We start from the raw sequence: 19,977 nt of genomic DNA, 5'->3' as shown, positions 1-19,977 counted from the left end.
CTATAACACCATTCCAGAGGATTCATTGCATTTGTCCAGTTGGTGGCTGCTGTCTGGTATGTGGGATCGAGGGAGGGGAATTATAGCCAACATGGCATGGACTATGTCTCCTCCAACAGACTGGGAGCTCCCTAAGGTGAGGCTGCCTCTTCCCTGGCAGACTGGGGGATTCCCTGAGCCACAGAATGCCTCCCCTGCACTTGGCTCAAGGCAGGCCAGCCCAGCAGGCTGCTCCTGCACCCTCTCCAAGCCTGACGAGCTTACCCTTGATCTCCTGCTGGCTCTCCTCTCGCCTCTTCTCCAGCTCCTTCCGGTCATAATTCAGCCTCTTCAGACACATGATGCCATACTGAAGACTGGTTCTGCAGACACACAGCCCCCGAGCCAGAGCCTCAGTGGGGCCACATTCCCACCCCACCTGTCCCACATCCAGGACCAGCCACAGCACATCCAGACCTACTGCCTCTAGCACAAAGAGCACCCCAGCCCCTCGTACTCCTTCCCCAGGGGCTTGCCCAAGATCCATCCCGAGGTTACTCCCTTTCTCTGTCTACCCCATATCCTCCCTCTCAGCCAGGGAGCGGGCCTGGGGATTGATGTGAAAAAAGTCCTTTGAATCAAACCAACATGTCCCTCTCTCACCAGTCACTAGAATGACAAAGACCCCTACCATCTGCAAGTAGAAGAAAAAGCAGAAACAAGACACCCCTCTGTATCCCCACTTCATTCAGGTCGTGACAATGGCCTATAAGATACTCCGTGATCTGCTCCCCTACCTGTCTAACCCCTGCTTCAGCCACCCTCCTTCTTGCTCTCTCTGCTGCAGCCGCACTGACAGTCCTGCTGCTCCTCAAACCCAGCAGGCTCCCTGGGCCTGCAGGCCTCGGGGCCTTTGCACCGGCGGCTGCCACTGCCTGGAACATTCCTCCCCCAGTCGGCTGTGCAGCTTACTCCTTTTGCCTCCATTAAGTCTTTGCTTAATTGCACCTTCTCAGTACAATTCACTAGTTATATTGTTATCAGATTTAAAATTGCAATATCCCTATCACCTCCCCTGGCCCATACTCCCAATCCCCCTCACCCTGGTCAAATTTTTTTCCTAGCATGTTTTGTCTATTAACATACCATATATTTATTATTCCTTGACTGTCTCTTCCAGTTAGAATATAAGCTTGTTCACTGATCCTAAACCCTGAACACAGGCAGGGACTCTACAAATGCATGATGAAGTAAATGAAATAACTGATTCACACAAATTACTGAAAGTACTTAAACAGTATCAGGTGCACAGTAAGCATTCAGTAACTAAGCCAGCTACAGAACCACAGATCCTGAGGAACCCTGGAGGCCATCAGTCCACACTCCCACCTAAGGCAGGAGTCACCTCTATAGCTTCCTTCAGAGTAGTCACTGAACCTGTGCCTGAACTTGTTACCTCCCAAGGCAGCTCATTCCATCTTGGAAGAGCTGTAGTATTCTTCCTTCCTTAAACGCCTCTGTCATTCAGCTTCTCGGAGTTTTTCCCTCTGTGGAGAATTAGAATGGAAGGTCCCTCCCAACTCTATCTGCTTTTGACTCTTATTGAGGGCACTGCTTTTTGAGATTCAACTGCACAGGCTGCTCCCTCCTCCTCCCCCTCATTTCTAAGCAGGAGGCTCTTCAGCCTAGAACAGAGCTCAGAGATGCCACTTCCAGGAACCCTTATCTGGCCCGAGCCACTCGTGGTTTAAGCTGCTGGTTTAAGCCTTGCTGCACTGTGAAGGGCCATGGATACACACAGTGACTGGAAATGCTTTCTGCCTAATTTCAAGCTCACTCACTGTCATTTTCAGTCCAGCTTCTTTCAGAGCTGCTGCATACCACAGCAAAAATATAAAGCCCTGAAAGTTAGGTCAACCGGGGTTTGGACACCAGCTCGGCCCCTTCCTAGCTGAGGGGCATCAGCAAATGTGAGATGCGGTCACACCTCTCCTGCAGGTGAGAATAAAGGCAGGAGCTTAGCCCAGCCCTGGGAACATCACAGGCACTCGGTCGTGGCAGCACTATTAGGGTGACATTCGTGACTATCGTGCATGCTTGTCCTACCATAACAGGAGCTCTTCTAGAAGACCTGCTCGATAGAGCACCATGTCCCAAGGAAGAGAGCTCTGAGTAGGGTGTCAAGAGACAAGGATCTGAGCCCCAGTCTGCAACCACCTGGCTGAGTGACCCAATGGAAATCGACCTCTGTTGAACTTGTTTTCCTTATCTGTAAAATGAGGTTTTAAAATATCTCTTTCTTGTCATAAAAATTATGATTTAAAAGAAGCCGGGCACGGTGGCTCACGCCTGTAATCCCAGCACTTTGGGAGGCCGAGGCGGGTGGATCACAAGGTCAAGAGATCGAGACCATCCTGGTCAACGTGGTGAAACCCCGTCTCCACTAAAACTACAAAAAATTAGCTGGGCATGGTGGCGCGTGCCTGTAATCCCAGCTACTCAGGAGGCTGAGGCAGGAGAATTGCCTGAACCCGGGAGGCGGAGGTTGCGGTGAGCCGAGATCGCGCCATTGCACTCCAGCCTGGGTAACAAGAGCGAAACTCCGTCTCAAACAAAAAAAAAAAAAAGATTTAAAAGAAATTTTAAAGATGTAAGAACATTCCTGTGAAATATTAAGTGGAATAAAAGCAGGTAGATACATAGTTTGGCGGTGAGATGTGAAAATGTTTTAGAAACTCTGAAGTACTCAAGATTCAGGGCTGAACCTAGAACCACAAGTGCAGGCCGCAGTTTCCTGCGGACAGGGCAGATGGGTTGTGGGGAGGATTTCCATAGTCCTGGCTGGGGCCAGGCTGACAGATCCTCTAGCAGCCCGGGCACATCCAGGCTTGGCAGGCGAACAGCTCATCTCTCCCCAGCCCTATCAATCACTGAGTAGGGGACAGGTGCAGCTGGGCCTGGCAGTCTCCAGGCAGAGACAAACGATTCCCTTTCAGCCCTAGCTGATTTGAGTGGGGGTGGGTGGCAGAGGAGAGGACGCAGTCTTCCCTCACAAGTCAGCATTCCTGCTGGGGTCAGATGGGCCAAGGGTTCCAGGCCAGGAGGCTCTGCCTTGTGGTGGCAAGAGCACTGGGCTTGAGTCAGTGTACCTGGGATCCCCTGTACTCCACTATCATCCATGAGTGACCTTGGGCTACTGCTCCTCCCCATGCCTCAATGTTCTCATCCATAAAACAGGGATACTAACTAGATCCCTTCCAGGTTTAACTTTCTATAAGATTTCTCAGTTGGAGTGGCCACAGGACATCCATGAAGCCCTGAGGGAGCCTTGAAGAGCGCTACTCCTTGTCTTATTATCCAGCCGAAGAGCCACCCACACGACCTGAAGCTGGACATTAAGAAGGACTTCCTAAAAACTGCCAACTCCCGGAACCATGCCCACGCACTGCGTTCTCCAGTACAAATGCCTGCTGGGACCAGGCAGGTAACGCAAGTGAGGGACGAAAGCTGGGGGGCTGGGAGGTCCCAGAGCAGGCCCACCTGTCCTGCTCTTCAGCTCCAGCTGGCTGCTTCCATGCTAGAATGTGTTGACAGAGCTTTCAAGGTTTCAAGAGAAGCCAGAAATCTAGAATTGTATATAAAACCTCTTACTGTTTAAATACTGGCAACTCAATTTGAGTTATTAAGATATATGTGGGCCAAACAAAAACTCATCTTTGGGCCAAATTCTGCCCACGGACTGCCAGTTTGGGACCTCTGCCGCTGACACTTTTGAACAGAAGATCTTTTCAGCAAAGAGCAGGAGAGGAATGGATGACCTCCTATAAAAAAGGATGTGAGCCCAAAGCAGAGAGGTTCCGATCTGGGATGCTGGCATGACAAAGGCCAAGGAAGACCTTCCCCCTCACCTTGGGAGGAATGAGACGCCTAAATTGAACACCAGGTTCAGTTTGAGTCTTGTCGGAGTAAACACAGCAAATTCAGCAAGGCCAAAGATAAGCAATAAATCTCAGACCTGGGGAGACATCTCAAAGGAGGTGAAGCGAAAGAAAAAGGACTTTTGTGTCTTCAGGACTAGATATAATGACCTGGTCGTTATGAGGACAAAAACCTGGTCAATCTGAGGATCAGAATCCTCAAATTACAGGATGAGACAAGGATTTGACAAGGGAGACTTTCCCAACGGAGACCTGTTACCCCTCAGAAGAGGCCAAGGGAAGAGAAGGAGGCACCTCCGTTCCTGGAGGCAGACCCTCAGAGCTGGGGGAGGCCCCCACGAGGGAGGCAGTCCCAGGCCCAGCCTCGCTCACCGATGGAAGCTGTCCACCATCTTCAGGTGGACCCGCAGGTCCTTCTTGGTGAGGTGGTCCAGCATGCGGGCGTCCACCAGGCACTCCATGAAGTAGCTGCGGTACTGCGGGAGCCCCAGGCTGGGCAGCCATTCGTTCCCAATCCACTCATGGTTCATGTCCCCATAGGCCAGGGTCTAGGGAAATGAGATGCAGGAGGTTATGGGGGAGGAAGGTAGAGCCAGCGGGCTGAGGCTGGTATAGCTGGTTGGGAGACGCATGAATCCATCCTCCACCCGTGAGGGAGGAAGGGCAGTCCAGCACAATTTCAGTTTATCTTCACTAAAGGGGCTGGAGTGGTGGGAGGTGGGGATTTTAAATGGAACTTTTTAAGATCTCAAAGTGATACGATTCCACTCATATCAATTATCTACACTAATGAACAGAAGTGGCTATCCCGGCAGCAGCTAATATGAAATCCTTCCTGTTGACTCTGGATTGCATTTGTGGTATTGTGCAGCAGACGTGGCTTCCTGACTCTCAGTGAGCCTCAAGCCCGCTGAGCCCAGGGGAAAGGCTGTGTTGTTACAGAGAACCTGCGGCGTGGCAAAGGAAGCCTGTCTCGCTCAGGAACAAGGCTGGCTTCATGCCGGAAGCAAGGAAGTTAAACATTGGCGGAGGATTGAAAAAAATAAAGGGTGGTGGCCTGTGCCTGAATAACCAGCGCTCATTCTCTAAGGCCTGAGCCTCTGCTCCGAGAATGCCCCAGGTCCTTTGTTGCTTTCCCACGCACACCCCATGCCCTGGTCCTGCAGGGCCTGTGCCATGTGGACGTGGCCTCCTGATCTGGGCAGGGTGCTCCTTGACCACCCGTCCTGAGAAAGCTTTAGTTTTCACCATGACCCTACCTCACTCTTTCCTTACCCTGACTTGATGTTTTCAGATGGAAAAAGTCTATTTTGTTCTCTTTTACAGTCTAAGAGCTGATACTTATAAGACTATATGTAACATGCTCATTATGAAGCATAAAATGAAGTTAGCAACAGTGGACACCAACTAAACTGAGCAGCAGAGCATTACCCCCATGTACTCTTTGCACGCTGATGCTCACTGTCACCGCTGGTCTCCTACTGCCCCTCACAGAGGGAACCACTAATCCCTTGGTTGTAAAACATTGTTTTACACTTTTTATAATCATCCATGTATATTTCCCTAAACAACATATATATATATTTTTTTTCAGACGGAGTTTCGCTCTTCCTGCCCAGGCTGGAGTGCAATGGCCCAATCTTGGCTTACCGCAACCTCCGCCTTCTGGGTTCAAGTGATTCTCCTGCTTCAGCCTCCGGAGTAGCTGGGATTACAGGCATGCACCACCACGTCTGGTTAATTTTTTTTTTTTTTTTTAGTAGAGACAGGGTTTCTCCATGTTGATCAGGCTCATCTCTAACTCCCAACCCCAAGTGATCCACCTGCCTCAGCCTCCCAAAGTGCTGGGATTACAGGCATGAGCCACTGTGCCCAGCTAAACAACGTATTATTAATTTTGTTTGGTTTTTAGTTTTGGTATCAAATTCCATACACCTGTTAGGATCTGCATTCTTCATTTAACACCCATCGGATGGGTCCCCCCATCACCTCTGCCAAGGGTGTTTATGGTGCGAATGATTCAGCCAATCTCTTGAGCAGGTATAAACAGTGCTGCTCCCTGCTTCGTTCTTCACAGCTGGCATCACTATCCAATATTGTCCCTTTGTTTATTCAGACTGTCTTTTTTATCTCTATTGTCATGGTTTGTTTACTGATATTATTGCTTTATTTGTTTACTGCCTCCATGAGGGCTTGCTTTGTTCACTTCTATAGCCAGAGAGCCTGGTAAGGCCTAATACCTATAAATGTTTGTTTATGAAATGGATGGATGACAGACCTTCGCTCAGTTCACCAGGGTGCCCCTGAGAGGGACAGGGAGAGGAAGAAGACTCATACTAATCTAGGTCTCATTATTCCTAGGAAAAGGGTGAGACTGAGAAGGAGGGCCAGGAGTGCAGGGGCCACAGCCCTCCAGGGCTCCTCACCTGCCATCCTGAGAAACCAGAACAAGCAGCTAGAGGGAACAGGGTGGGGGTGGGGGATGCTTTGGTGGAAGCTGAGAACCTGTGTCCAGGGCTTTTCATGGGAAGTGAGATTCAGAGATTCTTGCTGGGGAGAGAACCTACTGGAAGAACACTGTCCTGGAGTTCTGGGAGCTGGTTCTAGACAGGGGAGGGATCTTACCTGAGCCCAGCTGCCCTCCTCACTGTCCTAGCAGGAACAAGTGCAGCGTTTAGGGGAAACAGGCAAAGTCAAGAAACCCATCAGCTCTACCCTAGGTCCCATCAAGGAGGGGAAAAAGATCCCCCAGTACCTGGCTGGGTAACTAGGGAAAGCTTGTCGGGATGGTTAAGAGAGAACACAAGGTTGGTGTGTGCACCCACGTTTGCGGTGAGGCAGGGCAAATGTGTTTGGCAAAAACACACACCTCCCAGGCTTGACTGGGAGCCAGGCAAGATGCCCAGCTCTCTCAACACTCCCCATTCCTCCGCCAGGGAGGAAGCACAAGGGCAGAGACTCTGTGGCTCAGGTCCATAGCAGGGCAGAGCCCTCCCCAGCCTAACTCCCCTCCCCTGCAGCACACCAATGGGCCCAGGACAAGCTTGTTACCCCCTGGGAAGGACCACACACATACCAACTGCTCCCAGGCCCACCCCTCTCCCAACAGCCCTCCACCCTGAGAGCAGATCACACATCAAGGATACCAATCTCACATGAGGTCTATGGCAGCCCACTCTGACTGCCCACAACCCTCCCCTCATCCTGTGGGCATCATCAGTCTTAACCGCAGGCCCAAGGACAAAGGCTAAGGGCCAGACTCACTGTTTTCGTAGATGTTTCCAGAGTTTCCATCTCTTCATGGGTAACCCAGACATTCCCAGAAGACTGCAGGCAGAGAGGAAACCTAGTTCATCCTGGGTGTGGGTCCCTAGGATCCCCATCCGGCTGGGCACCCAAAGGACAAGGAAAAAGCTCCCTCCCTGGATCCTCCCAGGGGTCCAGCCCACAGCTCTGCACACTGTCTGGCTCTAAGCAAGTGGATAGCAGAAGCCACATCTCTGTTAGCACCATAGCCATACTGCTTAGCACAGCACCCGGCACATAGAAAACGCTCAATAAATGTTTCCTGGGTGAATAAGAATGCATGCTGCTGATCTGCAATGGAGGCTGACCTCAATCATGGAGATGGCCAGTAATAAAAGATTTCACCCCAGGGGCCCATGGAACAGTCTGCATTCTTGTGTTGAGGTTGGAGGACCAAGACAATATCACAAATGCCCTCTTCCCTTTGTTTCCCCCAACCTGGCAACCATACAAAACCCCAGAAAGCCCATCCTGGGAACTCTGCCCAGAAACCTGGAAATTTTGGCAGAGTAGGGATGGGGAGATGGAACCCCATGGGTGGTATGTGTGAGGCAGGGAACCAAGGCTGCTGGGATCCTCCTAGAATCAATGTCATATCCTCCTGAAGACCCGGGAAAGCGCTTTGTGAGGATGGGAAGGAAGAGGCAGGACTCAATGCCGCATCTTCCCAAAGCCCAACAGGAGACCTTGCAGACACTGTTCCAGGACCTCTGAAAATGTCCTGGGCAAGGGAGGGGCTACTCACAGTCCTGGAGGTGGGCGGGGCAGAGGGGCTGGTCAGTGACACCATCTCCTGAATGGCCAGGCGGAGCTTGAGCCGGTGCAGGGCATTGCTGATGCCGATCTCCCGCTGGATCTCTGTGTCCGACAGGGCGGACATGATGGCACCACTCTTGACGTTGGCCCGGCAGGCTGCCACATACCAGGCAGGCATCCCTACCCAGAGCTGCAGACACCGGGCACAGGGGGTATAATTCAAGGCCTGGGCCCTACCACCAAAAGTTTGGCAATAGCAAGGGGCAAGGGCCAGGCCTCATCCATGGACTCAGAATAACTAATGCAGATCATAGGAATGTGGAGGTCATCAAATCCCTCTCTCTCCCGTTTTACAGATTAAAAGTAGCATCAACTCTGTCCTCTGACTGGTGTGTGTGTTGGGGAGGGGGAAGGAGCTAAATGCTAGGTATGGCACATGTGCAGTTGGCAGAGAAACACACTGTAAAATTTCCAGGATACCACCCCTCTGCCCACCCCACACATCCTTCCCTCCAGGCCCCTGAGTCGACTTCCTTGGCTCAGGCTTACCTCCAGCCAGGAGACTACAGTAGGACCATCCCACTGGGCAAAGGGCATTCCTTTTCTGCGGGCATCTTCAAGCAGCTGGTGTCTTATAGGAAGAGGAACAGCAGACAAACTAGTTCTTCCTTCTCTCTTAACTGCTTGCTCCAGGGACCCCTGGATACCCACAACCCTTGCTTCCCACCCTGGACTTCCTCTGCTCTACGCCTGAAGCAATATGACAACAAGAAATGGGACAGGAATACCTCTCCACCCCCAGAGGGCAAGGGGCTCTCTGCATGTGACCTGACACTGACTTAGAGATTTCAATCTGCCCTGCCAGAGACCCACAGGACCCAGGTCACTCTCCCATCATCCCCTTGCCTCCTTCTCCCTAGGTGCAACCTAAGAACTTTCTCTCAGCCCTGCTGTGCCCACATGGACCAGGCCAACTCAATTCAGGAAGGGCCTTGCTGGGATCTGGGTCCCTTAGCTCAGTTTCACAGCAGCCCAGGGGAAGGAAAGTGGGTGGGGGGCTGGGCCCCACCCTGGCAGAGCCTGGCCTATGGCTCTTACTTCTTCTTCAGTCGCCGGTCCTTCTCTGCCTGGGTCCCCAGCTTGGCAGGTACCATAGGCTCCTGCATACTGAACTCGGAGTCTGTCAGCATAACTACAAGGAAAGAGATGTGTGAGTCAGCCAAGCCCTCTGCCTCTCCTCCCTTGCCTGGATCAGGGGTGGGGAATAGAAGCTGCAGAAGCTTCCTCAGCAGAGGACAACTGATAGCCTGATAGAATCACCATTCCTGGAGTTTCTGCTCAATGTCCCTACATCCAGGCAGTCTCAGACAGTGGCATCAAGCGGATCACCCCTAGTTCAGAGAGTCTCCCAAGATCCTCAGCCCTGAAGGTGTTTTCCAGCCAGATGGACCCAAGTTATCCCACCCAGAATCCTAGACAGAACCTGCCCTTCCTCCAAGTCAAGGTGCAAAGGAAGCCTAGAGCCCCAGACACAGTGGCCACAAGGCCACTGTGAGAGAGAGAAGGATGGCCCTGGCTTGGGTCGGGGTGGGGAAATCTGCACACTGAGAGGTGTGTCTCTGGGCCTTCTTCCCTGGGTGCACTCACTTGCACAAAAACATAAAAGGGAACATGTAGAGTTCTGTCTTCTACTAAACATCTCCTCAAATTGATGCTAGAACCCTATAAAATTCATGGCCAGAGGCAGAATCTTAGAATTAAGTCCTGGTCACACACACCCCAAAATGCACAGTAGGCAACAGGTGTGGGTAACCCAGAAGCTCATCTGAGGTGCTGTCTCAGGTTTAGGTGCCAACGTGGTGTGGAGAGCATCAGAAATCATAAGGCTTCACCCAAAATGCTGCTTCCCCTGATCAAACCTTTCAGCTTCCGCTGTCTGTGGCCAGCTCCACAACTCCGCTTGCCCCTATGGACTGAGGAGGAAGAAGCTGGACCTCATTCTCTGGGCTGATGCTCCCATATCCTGGGCAGAGGTGGCCATGTTTCCTCCTCCCCATTCCCAGATCACCCCTTCCTTCATACACAGAACTCACTCTGTCTCAGCGAATTCCTCTTCTCCTTCCTCTTCCCCCCACCTCCTCCTCTCAAGCTCTCCCTCCTCCTCCTCCTCACCCAGCTAGGTATCTTCTGATTCACATCTTCCTGACGTGCAGAAAGGTCTAATTATGCATTTGGGTCCAAAGGTTCCCTTATTCTCGTTGATCGGTTCCTCCCCTGCATGAAATTCATCAGTGCTCCCACTGCCTCAGGGGAACGTTTAAACTAAAACAGATGCTGTAGGGCTCTTAACAGCTGGCCCCAGCCTAGCTGTCCAGTCCCATCTCCCCACTCCTGCCCTACTCCTTCTTCTCAAATCTGAACATGCATAAGTACATACAAACCTCTTACACCCACAAAACTTTGCCTTTCCCAGACCACCCTCTTCCTCCACACACAGACCTCCCCCTGGCTCGGCTAATTCCTCTGTGGTCTTCACACTTCAGCTCAGGTGTTGCTCTCAGAGGAGGCCACCCCTGTCATCCCCACCATTCCAGAGCTGAGTTCTGAGTCCCAGAAGCACCCAGGGAATGTCTCTATCAATAGATTGTTCTGGAATTGTCTCTTCACTTCTTCCTTTTCATTAGACACTGAGCTCCCTGAAGGAATGAACTATTGCTGAGCACCTGTTACTAAGCCATACAGTAGTTCCTCAATAAATGTTTGTGGAACAAATGGCTGAATAGGTGACTGAAAGAAAAGGAGAAACAAGAGGGAAATAGAAAAGAAGAGCTAGAAGAGAGGGGGCAGATGAAAGCTAACATTTACTGTGTACTCACCACATGCCAAGCACGTACTAGAACTTTATACTACCACAGAGGTGATAACGATACCACCCTTCCCTTCCTTGAGTTTAATGTCTTGCATTCCTTGAGTGCTTCCTTGAATTTAATGTCTACAAAGCTATAATTAGCTGTTATCACATTTTGAGTCCCAGAGGCCAGATGTACCCAGAAATAAATTCCAGTCAAGAACTGACTCTTCTAAGGAAAGAACCAAGAGATTTCTCCTGAAGGTCCTGAACAGAGTACATCAGGAAACCTCCAAATTGAAAGAAACCCCAGAGGCCCAATCTTTCGCTCAGTACAGGAGACCTTCCCACAGCATGCCAAATAAAAGCCACCCAGCCACTTCCTGACGCTTGTAGAGGCAGGAGCTTACCCCCTCAGGAGGCAGTCACCCTGACATGAATAGCTCTGACGGAAAACTGCTCCTGCAGGTCTGAAATCGCCTTCCTGGGGCTTCCCCCCCACTGATCCCTGGGATGCAGGCAGAGAAGGCCAGTCCAAGTACACCTTCCCGATTCTGACGCCCTGATGCCCGCCCAGACCTCCGTTCAGAAGGGGACAGAGACCATGGCCTGTGGCTCCATCCCGACTCAGCTGGATCAGCCTGCCCTTCTCCTTCTTCCCAAACAGGCGGCCAATGGACGACTTGATGCCCTTCCGCTTGGCGCCTTTGTGCAGGGAGTCCTGGCTGCTGTTGCTGCTGCTGGGGTTGCTGCCCTGATCCTCCAAGGCACTATAAGGTGACAGCCAGAAGGGGGCGGAATAAGAAGAAACATACTTAAGTGACAGCAGGAAAGATGGAAGTTAGACCTTAGGAAGAACTTCTATTGAGTGTCAGAACTGGGGTGGGGGCAAGGGAGAACTCCCTTCCCTGATGGTGTTTCAAAGAGAAGTAAGACATTCAGGAACCTGGAATGGGGGAGATGCGGTCCCTGCAGAGGCAGAGGAAGGGAGGAGGTGACCCTGCGAATGGAGACTAGAGGTGGGGCCTGCTCCACTTACCTCTTGCCTTCCTCCTGGCTCAGGGCTGGGTGGCCAAGCTTCTCTAGCCGCAGCGTCCTGGGTGAGGAAGGAGGAGAAGTCTCACATTTTATGGTGGCTTTATCCTCTCGGTTCTCTTCCCGAGACACTGGCGACTGAACAGACAGTGGAGCCGTCAGGGGATAGAGGGAGAGATCTCGGGCCTGCCTACCCAGCCCAGAAGAGGCGGAGGAGCGTGGAGAAATGCAGTGGGGAGGCCCTGAGTGCCTCTCTGAGTTCAGACTCAGACTCAAGGGCCCTGGGGGAAGAAGCCGGAAGGAAAGGGCGCGGGAGCAGTGAACCCGTTAGTACCTGGGCCATCAGGCAGCACTCACCAGCAGCTTCCTCCTATGCTTTCTTAAATCACTGGGCTGCAAGAGAAACCGAAGGGTAAGCTTGGACTCCCCCTCTGGCTGCCCCAAAGCCAACCCCAGGGGAGCCCAGTGGTCTTAGGATGAGAAGATAGGATTCATGCCTCCCACAGCCCCAGAGAGAATATCACACCAGAAAATAAAGCTGGTCTAGAAAAACAAGCCAGGACTTATTTCTCTGGAAGAAAGGAACAGGGGAGGGTAGTGGGCGAGTTTCTTAAGTAGTCTGGGCTCATCCAAGGGAGAGAGCAAAGAAGATATGACCTAGGCCCTTCCCAAACACAGAAGGACAGGTTGGTAGCCTGACACGTCAGGGTCTGCACACATTATGGGAAGAAGAAGGCAGGCCCAGCTGAGAACACGTAAGTCCTACTACCCCTTAAAACCCCTGCAGGCGCAGCTGAGAGCACGGGAGTCCTACCCTCCCTTAAAGCCTCCCCAGCAAAAAAACAAAAGGGGGGGAGGGGCAGGCGCAGTGGCTCATGCCTGTAATCCCAGCACTTTGAGAGGCCAAGGTGGACAGATCACAAGGTCAGAAGATCGAGACCATCCTGGGCAACATGGTGAAACCCCATCTCTATTAAAAAATAATAAATAAATAAATAAAACTCTCCCCCGCAGGCCCAGGGGAGAGCACGAGAGTCCTACTATCCCTTAAAACCTCCCCCAGTGCAGGGCCCAGTAATGCCAGGGCGGCTCCTCAGCTGCCTCTCACCAGGGTCATGACCCCCATTCGATCCAGGTCCTGGGCTGCGCTGCGGGAGGTGAGCTTAGGTGTGGAGCGGCCACTGAGTGGCGGGGACGCGCTGGCCAAGGACAGGGCCGTCAGAGAGGTGGGGATGGAACCGCGCTTGCGCAGCTGCTTCAGGTTTAGGGCCTCCATGCTGCCGCTGGTCACACGTGTCTCAATCTCCTCTGCGCGGAGCTCCGTGGACTCCTTCTCTTCCTGAATCATCCTGGAAGGCAGGTAAAACCAGACCTCACCACTAGCCTCAGCCAGGACCAGCAGGAGGCGGTGAGGGCTGATGCCTGCACTCATCCTCATGTGGTGGACACAAGGCCCCACAGGCAGGGTTTGTCTGTCCCACTGGAGCTTAAAAACATGTCTCTCTCGTTAACTTGCCTACTCCCTCCGTCTACAAAAACAGCTACTGAGGAAGAAGGAAGAAGGTGGAACATAAACCACCCTGAAAATCAGAATTCTTGACCTACCCCTACCTAACTACAGGGGTGGACTTGAGTCAGGTATTTTGTTCTCTGTGCCTCAGTTTCCCAACATATGCAATGATGAAGTGGTGTAAGTCAGCAGTTTCCAAGTGTAGGATTTTTAAATGATGCTGACCCCTGATCGGGTTTTCCCTGTTCCACAGAAAAATGAGAGAAATAATAATGGTGTATGTGTGTGCATGGGAGGTACTCAGCAAGGAGTGCATGCACACACACACACACACGCACTCACACACACACACATACACACACACATACACACACACACACTCACACACATTCACACACACACACTCTCAAACACACACATACACTCACACACACACATACACACACTCTCAAACACACACACACTCACACACATTCACACACACACACATACACACACTCTCAAACACACACACACATACACTCACTCATACACACACACACACACACACACACACACACACGCATGCGCGCACGCTGCAGTAAAGATGCCCACTGCCTTTCACAAAGAAAGACTCGCCTTTATTCTGAGTATGTCTTTCTTACTTCCAGAATGTTAAAATGTCCTTTGTTTTGCAGAATGATTGTGATAATAGATACTCATTATCATTAATGTTTTATTTTGCAAAACAAAAAGCTGGTGGTCCTATGTTTGCACCTTTCTCTCTCTCTCTCTCTCTCTCTCTCTCTCTCTCTCTTTCTCTCTGTGTGTGTGTGTGTGTGTGTGTGTGTGTGTGTGTGTGTGTGTCTTCTTTGTAACTGGTCTGTGCAATACCTTGAACCATTGAACTGGATGACCTGTACAGCTTGTAAAGCTCTGATATACTCCAGCTCAGACGCTGCCCTGCTGTTTGTCAGTAACATTAATAAACTCATTAAAAAGTCAGGATAAAGTGAAGGTTTCACAACTTTCCCTGTCACTGTTTCCGTTTGATGCCTCACTAGGGACAGGAGGCATGGTGCAGTGGACCGAGTTCAGACTTGAGTTTGAATCCTGGCTCTGTCACTTCTGTGTGGCTTTGGGTAAGTCACTTAACCTCTCTGAGTTTCTGTTCCTTTGTCTGTAAAGCAGGTGTCATACTGCCTACCTCAGGGACTGTGGCAAGACAGACAGTGCCATTTACAAAGCTCTCACCCTGAGCTGGCCTCAGTCAGTGGGAGCTACACTCTTGGTGGTTACGATCAGCTGCAGGCCTGCAGGATCACAGCGTGCGTCCTCCTGAGCCCAGCCATATCGCAAGCCCTGAGAGGGGAGGTAAAGCCTGAGAGGTCCACTGAGGCCCTGCCCTCTCACTCTGGCACATGCCCCACAAAGGGTCCCTGAACTGTGGCACGCTAAGTTGCAGTCATAAGATATGAGCAAATCCATACAGGACTTTTCCAATACGAAGGGCCCCGATGCCCTTCAAAGCACTTTCCAGGTCCTCCACCTCTCCCCTAACCTGATTTCCTCATTGATGGCATCCAGCTGCTCCTGCAGCATCATGGCCAGGGTCTGGGCATCTGAGTGGCCACTGGGGGAGACAACGTCTGTGGAGCCCACCAGACCTCCTGGCTCATCCTCATCCACGTCGGAGATCTCAGGGTCACTGTCAAAGGCAGGGGCGGCTGTCGGGGCCAGCATCCCAGGCAATGGAGAAGTCTCCCAGTCCTTAGCAAAGGAGGAGGGTAAAGGAGTCATAATAAGACACCCAGATAACTGCAGAGCAGGACCCTCCCTACCTCTACCCAGCAGCACTGACATCTCCTGGGAGCTGGCTGAAAATGTCACAGCACCAGACCTACTGATTCAACATCTGCATTTTAACAAGACCCCTGGGTGATGTGTTTGCACAGTACAGTCTAAGAAATACTGCTCAAACTAATTGAAAAAGCTAGCTAGCAGTGGTTAAGAAGAGAGTCCAGAGAGAGCCTGCCTTGGTTTAAATCTCAGCTCCAACAAATTCTAGTTGTGTAACCACAGGAAAATTGTTTAGCCTCTCTGTGCCTCAGTTTCTTCATTTGTAAAATGGGGATGGTAAAGTACTTACTCATAGATAGCTGTGAGGATCAAATGAGGAAAATACATGTAAAGCCCTTAGCACAGTGCCTGGCACAAAGCCAGCACCATATAAATGCTATCAGTTTCCATCCACACAAACTCAAAGGCTGACTACACCCAGGGAACCAGAAAGGCCAAGTAGGCCTGACGAGACAGTCGGCAGAGTTTCAACTCATCGCAGGGCAGCGTGGTCAACCCCGAGAGGCGGTGGCTTCTCTGAAATCATCCTACAAACCTATCCAGTGGACAAAGGCCCAGAAGAGGGAAAGGCAGAAAACTGAGCGGGGAGAGCCAGAAGAGCAGAGGAGGAAGGGGGCCAGGGACAGAAAGGTACTCTAACACCCTTCTATGACCCGAGCCCCCTAGCTCCACTTCAGGGCTCCCGCAGCCTCTCAGCTCCTGGGCAGCTAATATGTTCTTATAAACAGAAGAAGAAGTGGGGAGAGAAAGAAAAAGAGGCACCTTCAGACCGTGACTCCCCCATAAGACTAGGGGTTTCTCAATGGCAGAAATGAACCTTCCCAAGACTAGGAGCTCCCTCTTTCTCCATCTATATCCTCTAATACCCCAGTGCACTAAATGCCATTTAGAGGACCTGGGCTCAGGACAAACCACGATGAATAATCGCACTTTCCCAAAAGATAGAACTCGGCATTTTTCTGCCCCATATGTTTCCTCATTCTCCCCTAATCTCCCTGGGCAGACGCAGACAGCGTGAACTCACAGCTGCTTCTCAGAAGACTCCCAGGTCCAGGGCCAGTTAACCTGTCATCCCTCCCTCATCTCCCCCATGAACCACAGCTTTTGTTCCAGAAAGCTTGCCAATTCCATCTTACCCATGAAGCCCCCACCCTGACCACCAGACACACACGCCTGCACGCCCAGGCACACGCACACACACTTCAGTGGGGCCTCAGGGACTGGCTGGCTGCCCGCCAGCCCCACCCCTTGCCCACCAGGAGGCCAAGGCAAGGGGGGCACAGCTGTTGCAGCTGACGATGGCCTCAACCCCAGGGCTGCAGCTGTCGTTGACACAGGGGAGGGAAGGGGAAGGATTTGCCCCACACACCAGCCGTCTGCGTAACTGGAGCCAGGCACGCGGCCGAACTGACCCCAAACTCCCTGAGGAGACCCCTCCGCCCCCTCACCTTGGCAGACTCTTCCCTCAATGCCGAGTAGCGGCGATGCGCGCCTGGAGATACGTGGGTGGTTGCGCCCAGGGAGAATCGCACATCTGCTGCACTGCCCATGTGTGACCTGGAGCAGGGACGGGGGAGAGAAAGACAGGCCCTGAGGACTGAGAGCCCCAGCTCACCCCCAGCAGGCACAAAGAGTCAAGGGATCTTCAGCTCAGAGAAGTCTTAGCAGGACACGGAGCTGTCACAAATGTCTGAAGAGCTGCCATGTAAGCAAGAGAGGAGACATATGCCCTGGTGCTCCAGGGGTCAGAATGAGCCAGGGCAGAACGTTCCAGAGAGTGGCTTTCCATATGGCATAAGAAGGAACTTCTAATGGCAAAGGTTGGCTTATGATGCAACTGGTGGCTTTTAAAAAGTTGAGCTCCCCAGCAAAGAAGTATTGGAGCAGAGGCTCTCTGGTCATCTGACACACATGGTACAGGAGGAGGGCTCCCGGCACTGGGACAGGTTGGAAGGGATGATGTCTAAAGATCCTTCTCACTCTGAGGGTCTCTGTTTCTTGGTCTTCTACCCAGCACTTTTCCTCGGGTCTCCCCATAATCTGGACTGAGTCCCTGGTTAAAATTCAAGCCAGGCATACTCTCTATCCCCAGGAAGCTTTAGGAGGCCCTGACACTGTCAGAAACACGAGCTAGAGAAAACACTTGGAGTGCTCCAAGAGTCTATTGCAACCCTGAGATTTTTGGACCCAAGCAACAATCCCGGGGAGTATCTGGAAGCCTCCCCTAGGCACCACATCCCGGTGCCTTCCCACTTGGAACCTTTGAGGGAGCCCGGAACAAAGGGACACGCAAGCCTGCAGCAGACTATGCAAGTACACAGGGTCCCTGGAGGGACAGGGGAGTTCTTGCATATTCCCCTTTTCTCCCTCAACTCAGCTCCAATTCCATGAAGTATCCAGCGATTCTATAGTCGAACCGAAGAATGCCCAACCATTATGGGAAGCCGAGCAGTGGCAAATGGCCTGGTGTACTATGGGCTGTGTTTTACTAATTGAGGGGTTGTCCTGGTCAGGATGGGAGACGTAGAAGAAATCCCAACTGCTGTTACCTGTCTCCAGCCTCTGCTTCTCTTCATACCTATATACAGTAATTCCTGGCGAACGTGGAGATGGCACTTAAGCCCCTACCACTCCAGACACCCATGGGCTTCTCTTCTTCAAGCTCGATGTCCCCTTCCCTATTTCAAGCACTGCCCCTCCACGTGCCCATGTGCATATTTCCATCCACCGTTCTTCACGGTAGTTCGTCCCCACTTCCTGGATAGAGCAAGCACATGACCAAAGGGAATGACAGGTCTCTGATCTAAGAGACTGGTTTGGAAAGAAAACAGCCAAAAGCCATGAGCCTTGAGTGGCACCATCCACTTCAGTGTCCTCTGTCTTCACCCCACCTCTCTGGCCTGGGGACTGAGGACAGGCTCAAGGTCTGAGTTCAACACCAATCGCTCCACAAAATGTGGGGGGAAAAGCAGAGGTTCCCTCAACATGGGCCTAATTCAAGCATCAGGAGATAAACTCCATCTCTTACAATGCCAAGACCATAGGATTGCCATGGTGTCCCAACTTCCAGTACGGAAGTTTCCGATGCTCCACTCCAATCTCTCCTGCTGCCTTTCTGCCCACTGCCTGAACTTGGGTGGGCCTTGACTCTCAAGAGAACTGGAATGAGTAGCTCTCACTGCCAGTTAGCCTTGCGGGACACGGGTAAGCAAGGGACCTGCAGACCTCTCTCAAGGGTGTGCCCTCTGTCAAGGAAGCAGAAAGCATGGCCTATGTCCTACCACAGTGGAGACAGGGCACTGTCTGTCTGATAACTCGCCTCTCAGCAGCCCTCAGAGGAGAGGTGCTCCCTCCCAAATTGCCCAAGTAAGCTGGGTGACTCTGACCAAGTTCTCCAAGCCTCAATGTCCCAGCCTGAATAGGAGGAGGACCTTGAGGTCCTGGGCATTTTTTTTTGGAAGGAAGTCTCCTTCCGCAGGGTCCATCAGGACCCCATCCTGGTGCGCCCAGCTTCTGGCGCTGCAGTACCTGGAGTGGACGCCGTCCACAAACGGCCCCCCTCGGCCCTTCAGCTGGTCCACCTCTTGGCGCAGCTTCTCAATCTCTTCAGACAGGCGGCCCTGTGCCAGCAGACCCGGGGTGGGGGAGGGGGCCAGGGAGGGGCAGAGAGGGAGGGAGGGAGTGAGAGAAGGACAAAGAGGACAGCAGAGTTGCAGAGAAGCTGAAGAATGTACTACAAAGTCCAAAATCAGGGGCCCCAGGCCAGGCCCACAGATGACACCAAAAGGGAAGAGGTCCAACCGGAGAGTGAGTGGAAGGATGGGCAGAGGGGCAGGGCCGGGAGGGGGTCTGACTGGAGAGGGCTCTGCTAGCCTAGACTGCTGACCCCTCACCACTGCACAAACGCACAGCAGGTGAGGCGGGGCAGCAGAGGGCCCCAGCGCTCTCCCAGACCTCACAGACACTGCTAAGGCTGGGACAGAGGTGAACCCTCCCAGAATCACCAGGCTCTGGCCGCACCAGGTTTGAGGCCCCCCTCAAATCCTGGGGTAGAGCCCCTCCCTGGGCCCTGCCTCTCTGCTGTCCACCTTTGCCCTACACTTCCAGCCTCAGTTTCTTCTTCACCTGCAGGCAGTGACGCACCTACCATGATGGGCCCTATTGAGGAATCACGGAACAGCGTATGTAGTACACTAACATATGCGCTAACACTGCTGGGTATCGGAGCAACTGCGTGAAAAGCAGGGTGTCCTTTCCTCCCTGCAACCCGGCCCTCCCAGGCTGGGCGGGGCTGGCCACAGCCGGGTACCTTGTGGTGGTGCTGCTCCTCAATCTGCCGCTGGGAGCTCTCCAACTCCTGGATCAACGTGTTCTGGGGGAGAGCAGCTGTGAGCCAGGCCCCTGCCTTCCTCTCCCAATCCAGACCTGAGCCTCCAGGTATGTAGTATCAGCCCCACCTCTCCAGCCTGGCCAGCCACCCCAGTGAGACCCCATCTGCACCTATCGCAGTCCCGCCTTCCCACCCCACACTAACCTCTGGCATCCCAACCCCGCCCCTCCAGGCACCTTCTCCTCCAGGGCTGCCATGCGCTCCTTCAGGTGGAGCTGTAGACGCTCGTTGGACTCGCTGAGCAGCCGGTCCACTGTGTCTGACAGCCGCTTGTTGTGATCTTCATTCATCTTCTCCCGCTGGCGCACCTGCACAGCCACCTACCTCGCACCAGGCCGCCCTCACCAGAGGCCCCACCCTCTCCTGCTGGGGTTCG

At 52.6% G+C, this 19,977-nt stretch overlaps 1 protein-coding gene across 12 annotated transcripts in view; it reads right to left on the bottom strand.

Moving 5' to 3' along the window:
- PPFIA4 (PTPRF interacting protein alpha 4) overlaps positions 1–19,977 on the bottom strand; it is a 52,947-nt gene that overhangs the window by 10,548 nt on the left and 22,422 nt on the right. For 6 of the 12 annotated variants that reach the window (XR_004272138.1, XR_004272144.1, XR_004272140.1 and 3 more), the window contains 16 exons: positions 19,778–19,909; positions 19,521–19,583; positions 18,740–18,831; positions 16,660–16,768; positions 14,913–15,121; positions 12,971–13,211; positions 12,220–12,255; positions 11,867–12,000; positions 11,431–11,597; positions 9,078–9,171; positions 8,529–8,610; positions 7,969–8,169; positions 7,182–7,244; positions 6,543–6,569; positions 4,290–4,465; positions 265–362 (listed from right to left, as the gene is read on the bottom strand). Coding sequence is in view for 5 of the 12 variants with exons in the window: in XM_032288789.1 (XP_032144680.1) it covers positions 265–362; positions 4,290–4,465; positions 6,543–6,569; positions 7,182–7,244; positions 7,969–8,169; positions 8,529–8,610; positions 9,078–9,171; positions 11,431–11,597; positions 11,867–12,000; positions 12,220–12,255; positions 12,971–13,211; positions 14,913–15,121; positions 16,660–16,768; positions 18,740–18,831; positions 19,521–19,583; positions 19,778–19,909 (1,924 nt within the window). In the remaining 7 variants the exon portion in view is untranslated. The remainder of the gene's footprint in view (positions 1–264; positions 363–4,289; positions 4,466–6,542; positions 6,570–7,181; positions 7,245–7,968; positions 8,170–8,528; positions 8,611–9,077; positions 9,172–11,430; positions 11,598–11,866; positions 12,001–12,219; positions 12,256–12,970; positions 13,212–14,912; positions 15,122–16,659; positions 16,769–18,739; positions 18,832–19,520; positions 19,584–19,777; positions 19,910–19,977) is intronic. The other 6 variants (XR_004272141.1, XM_032288791.1, XM_032288792.1 and 3 more) reach the window with 2 other exon arrangements.

The sequence above is a fragment of the Sapajus apella genome, unplaced genomic scaffold (genome assembly GCF_009761245.1).
Source record: "Sapajus apella isolate SASKATOON/1434 unplaced genomic scaffold, GSC_monkey_1.0 scaffold22, whole genome shotgun sequence".
In the NCBI taxonomy this organism is placed as follows: Eukaryota; Metazoa; Chordata; class Mammalia; order Primates; family Cebidae; genus Sapajus; species Sapajus apella.
This window is presented reverse-complemented; position numbering and strand designations above follow the sequence as displayed.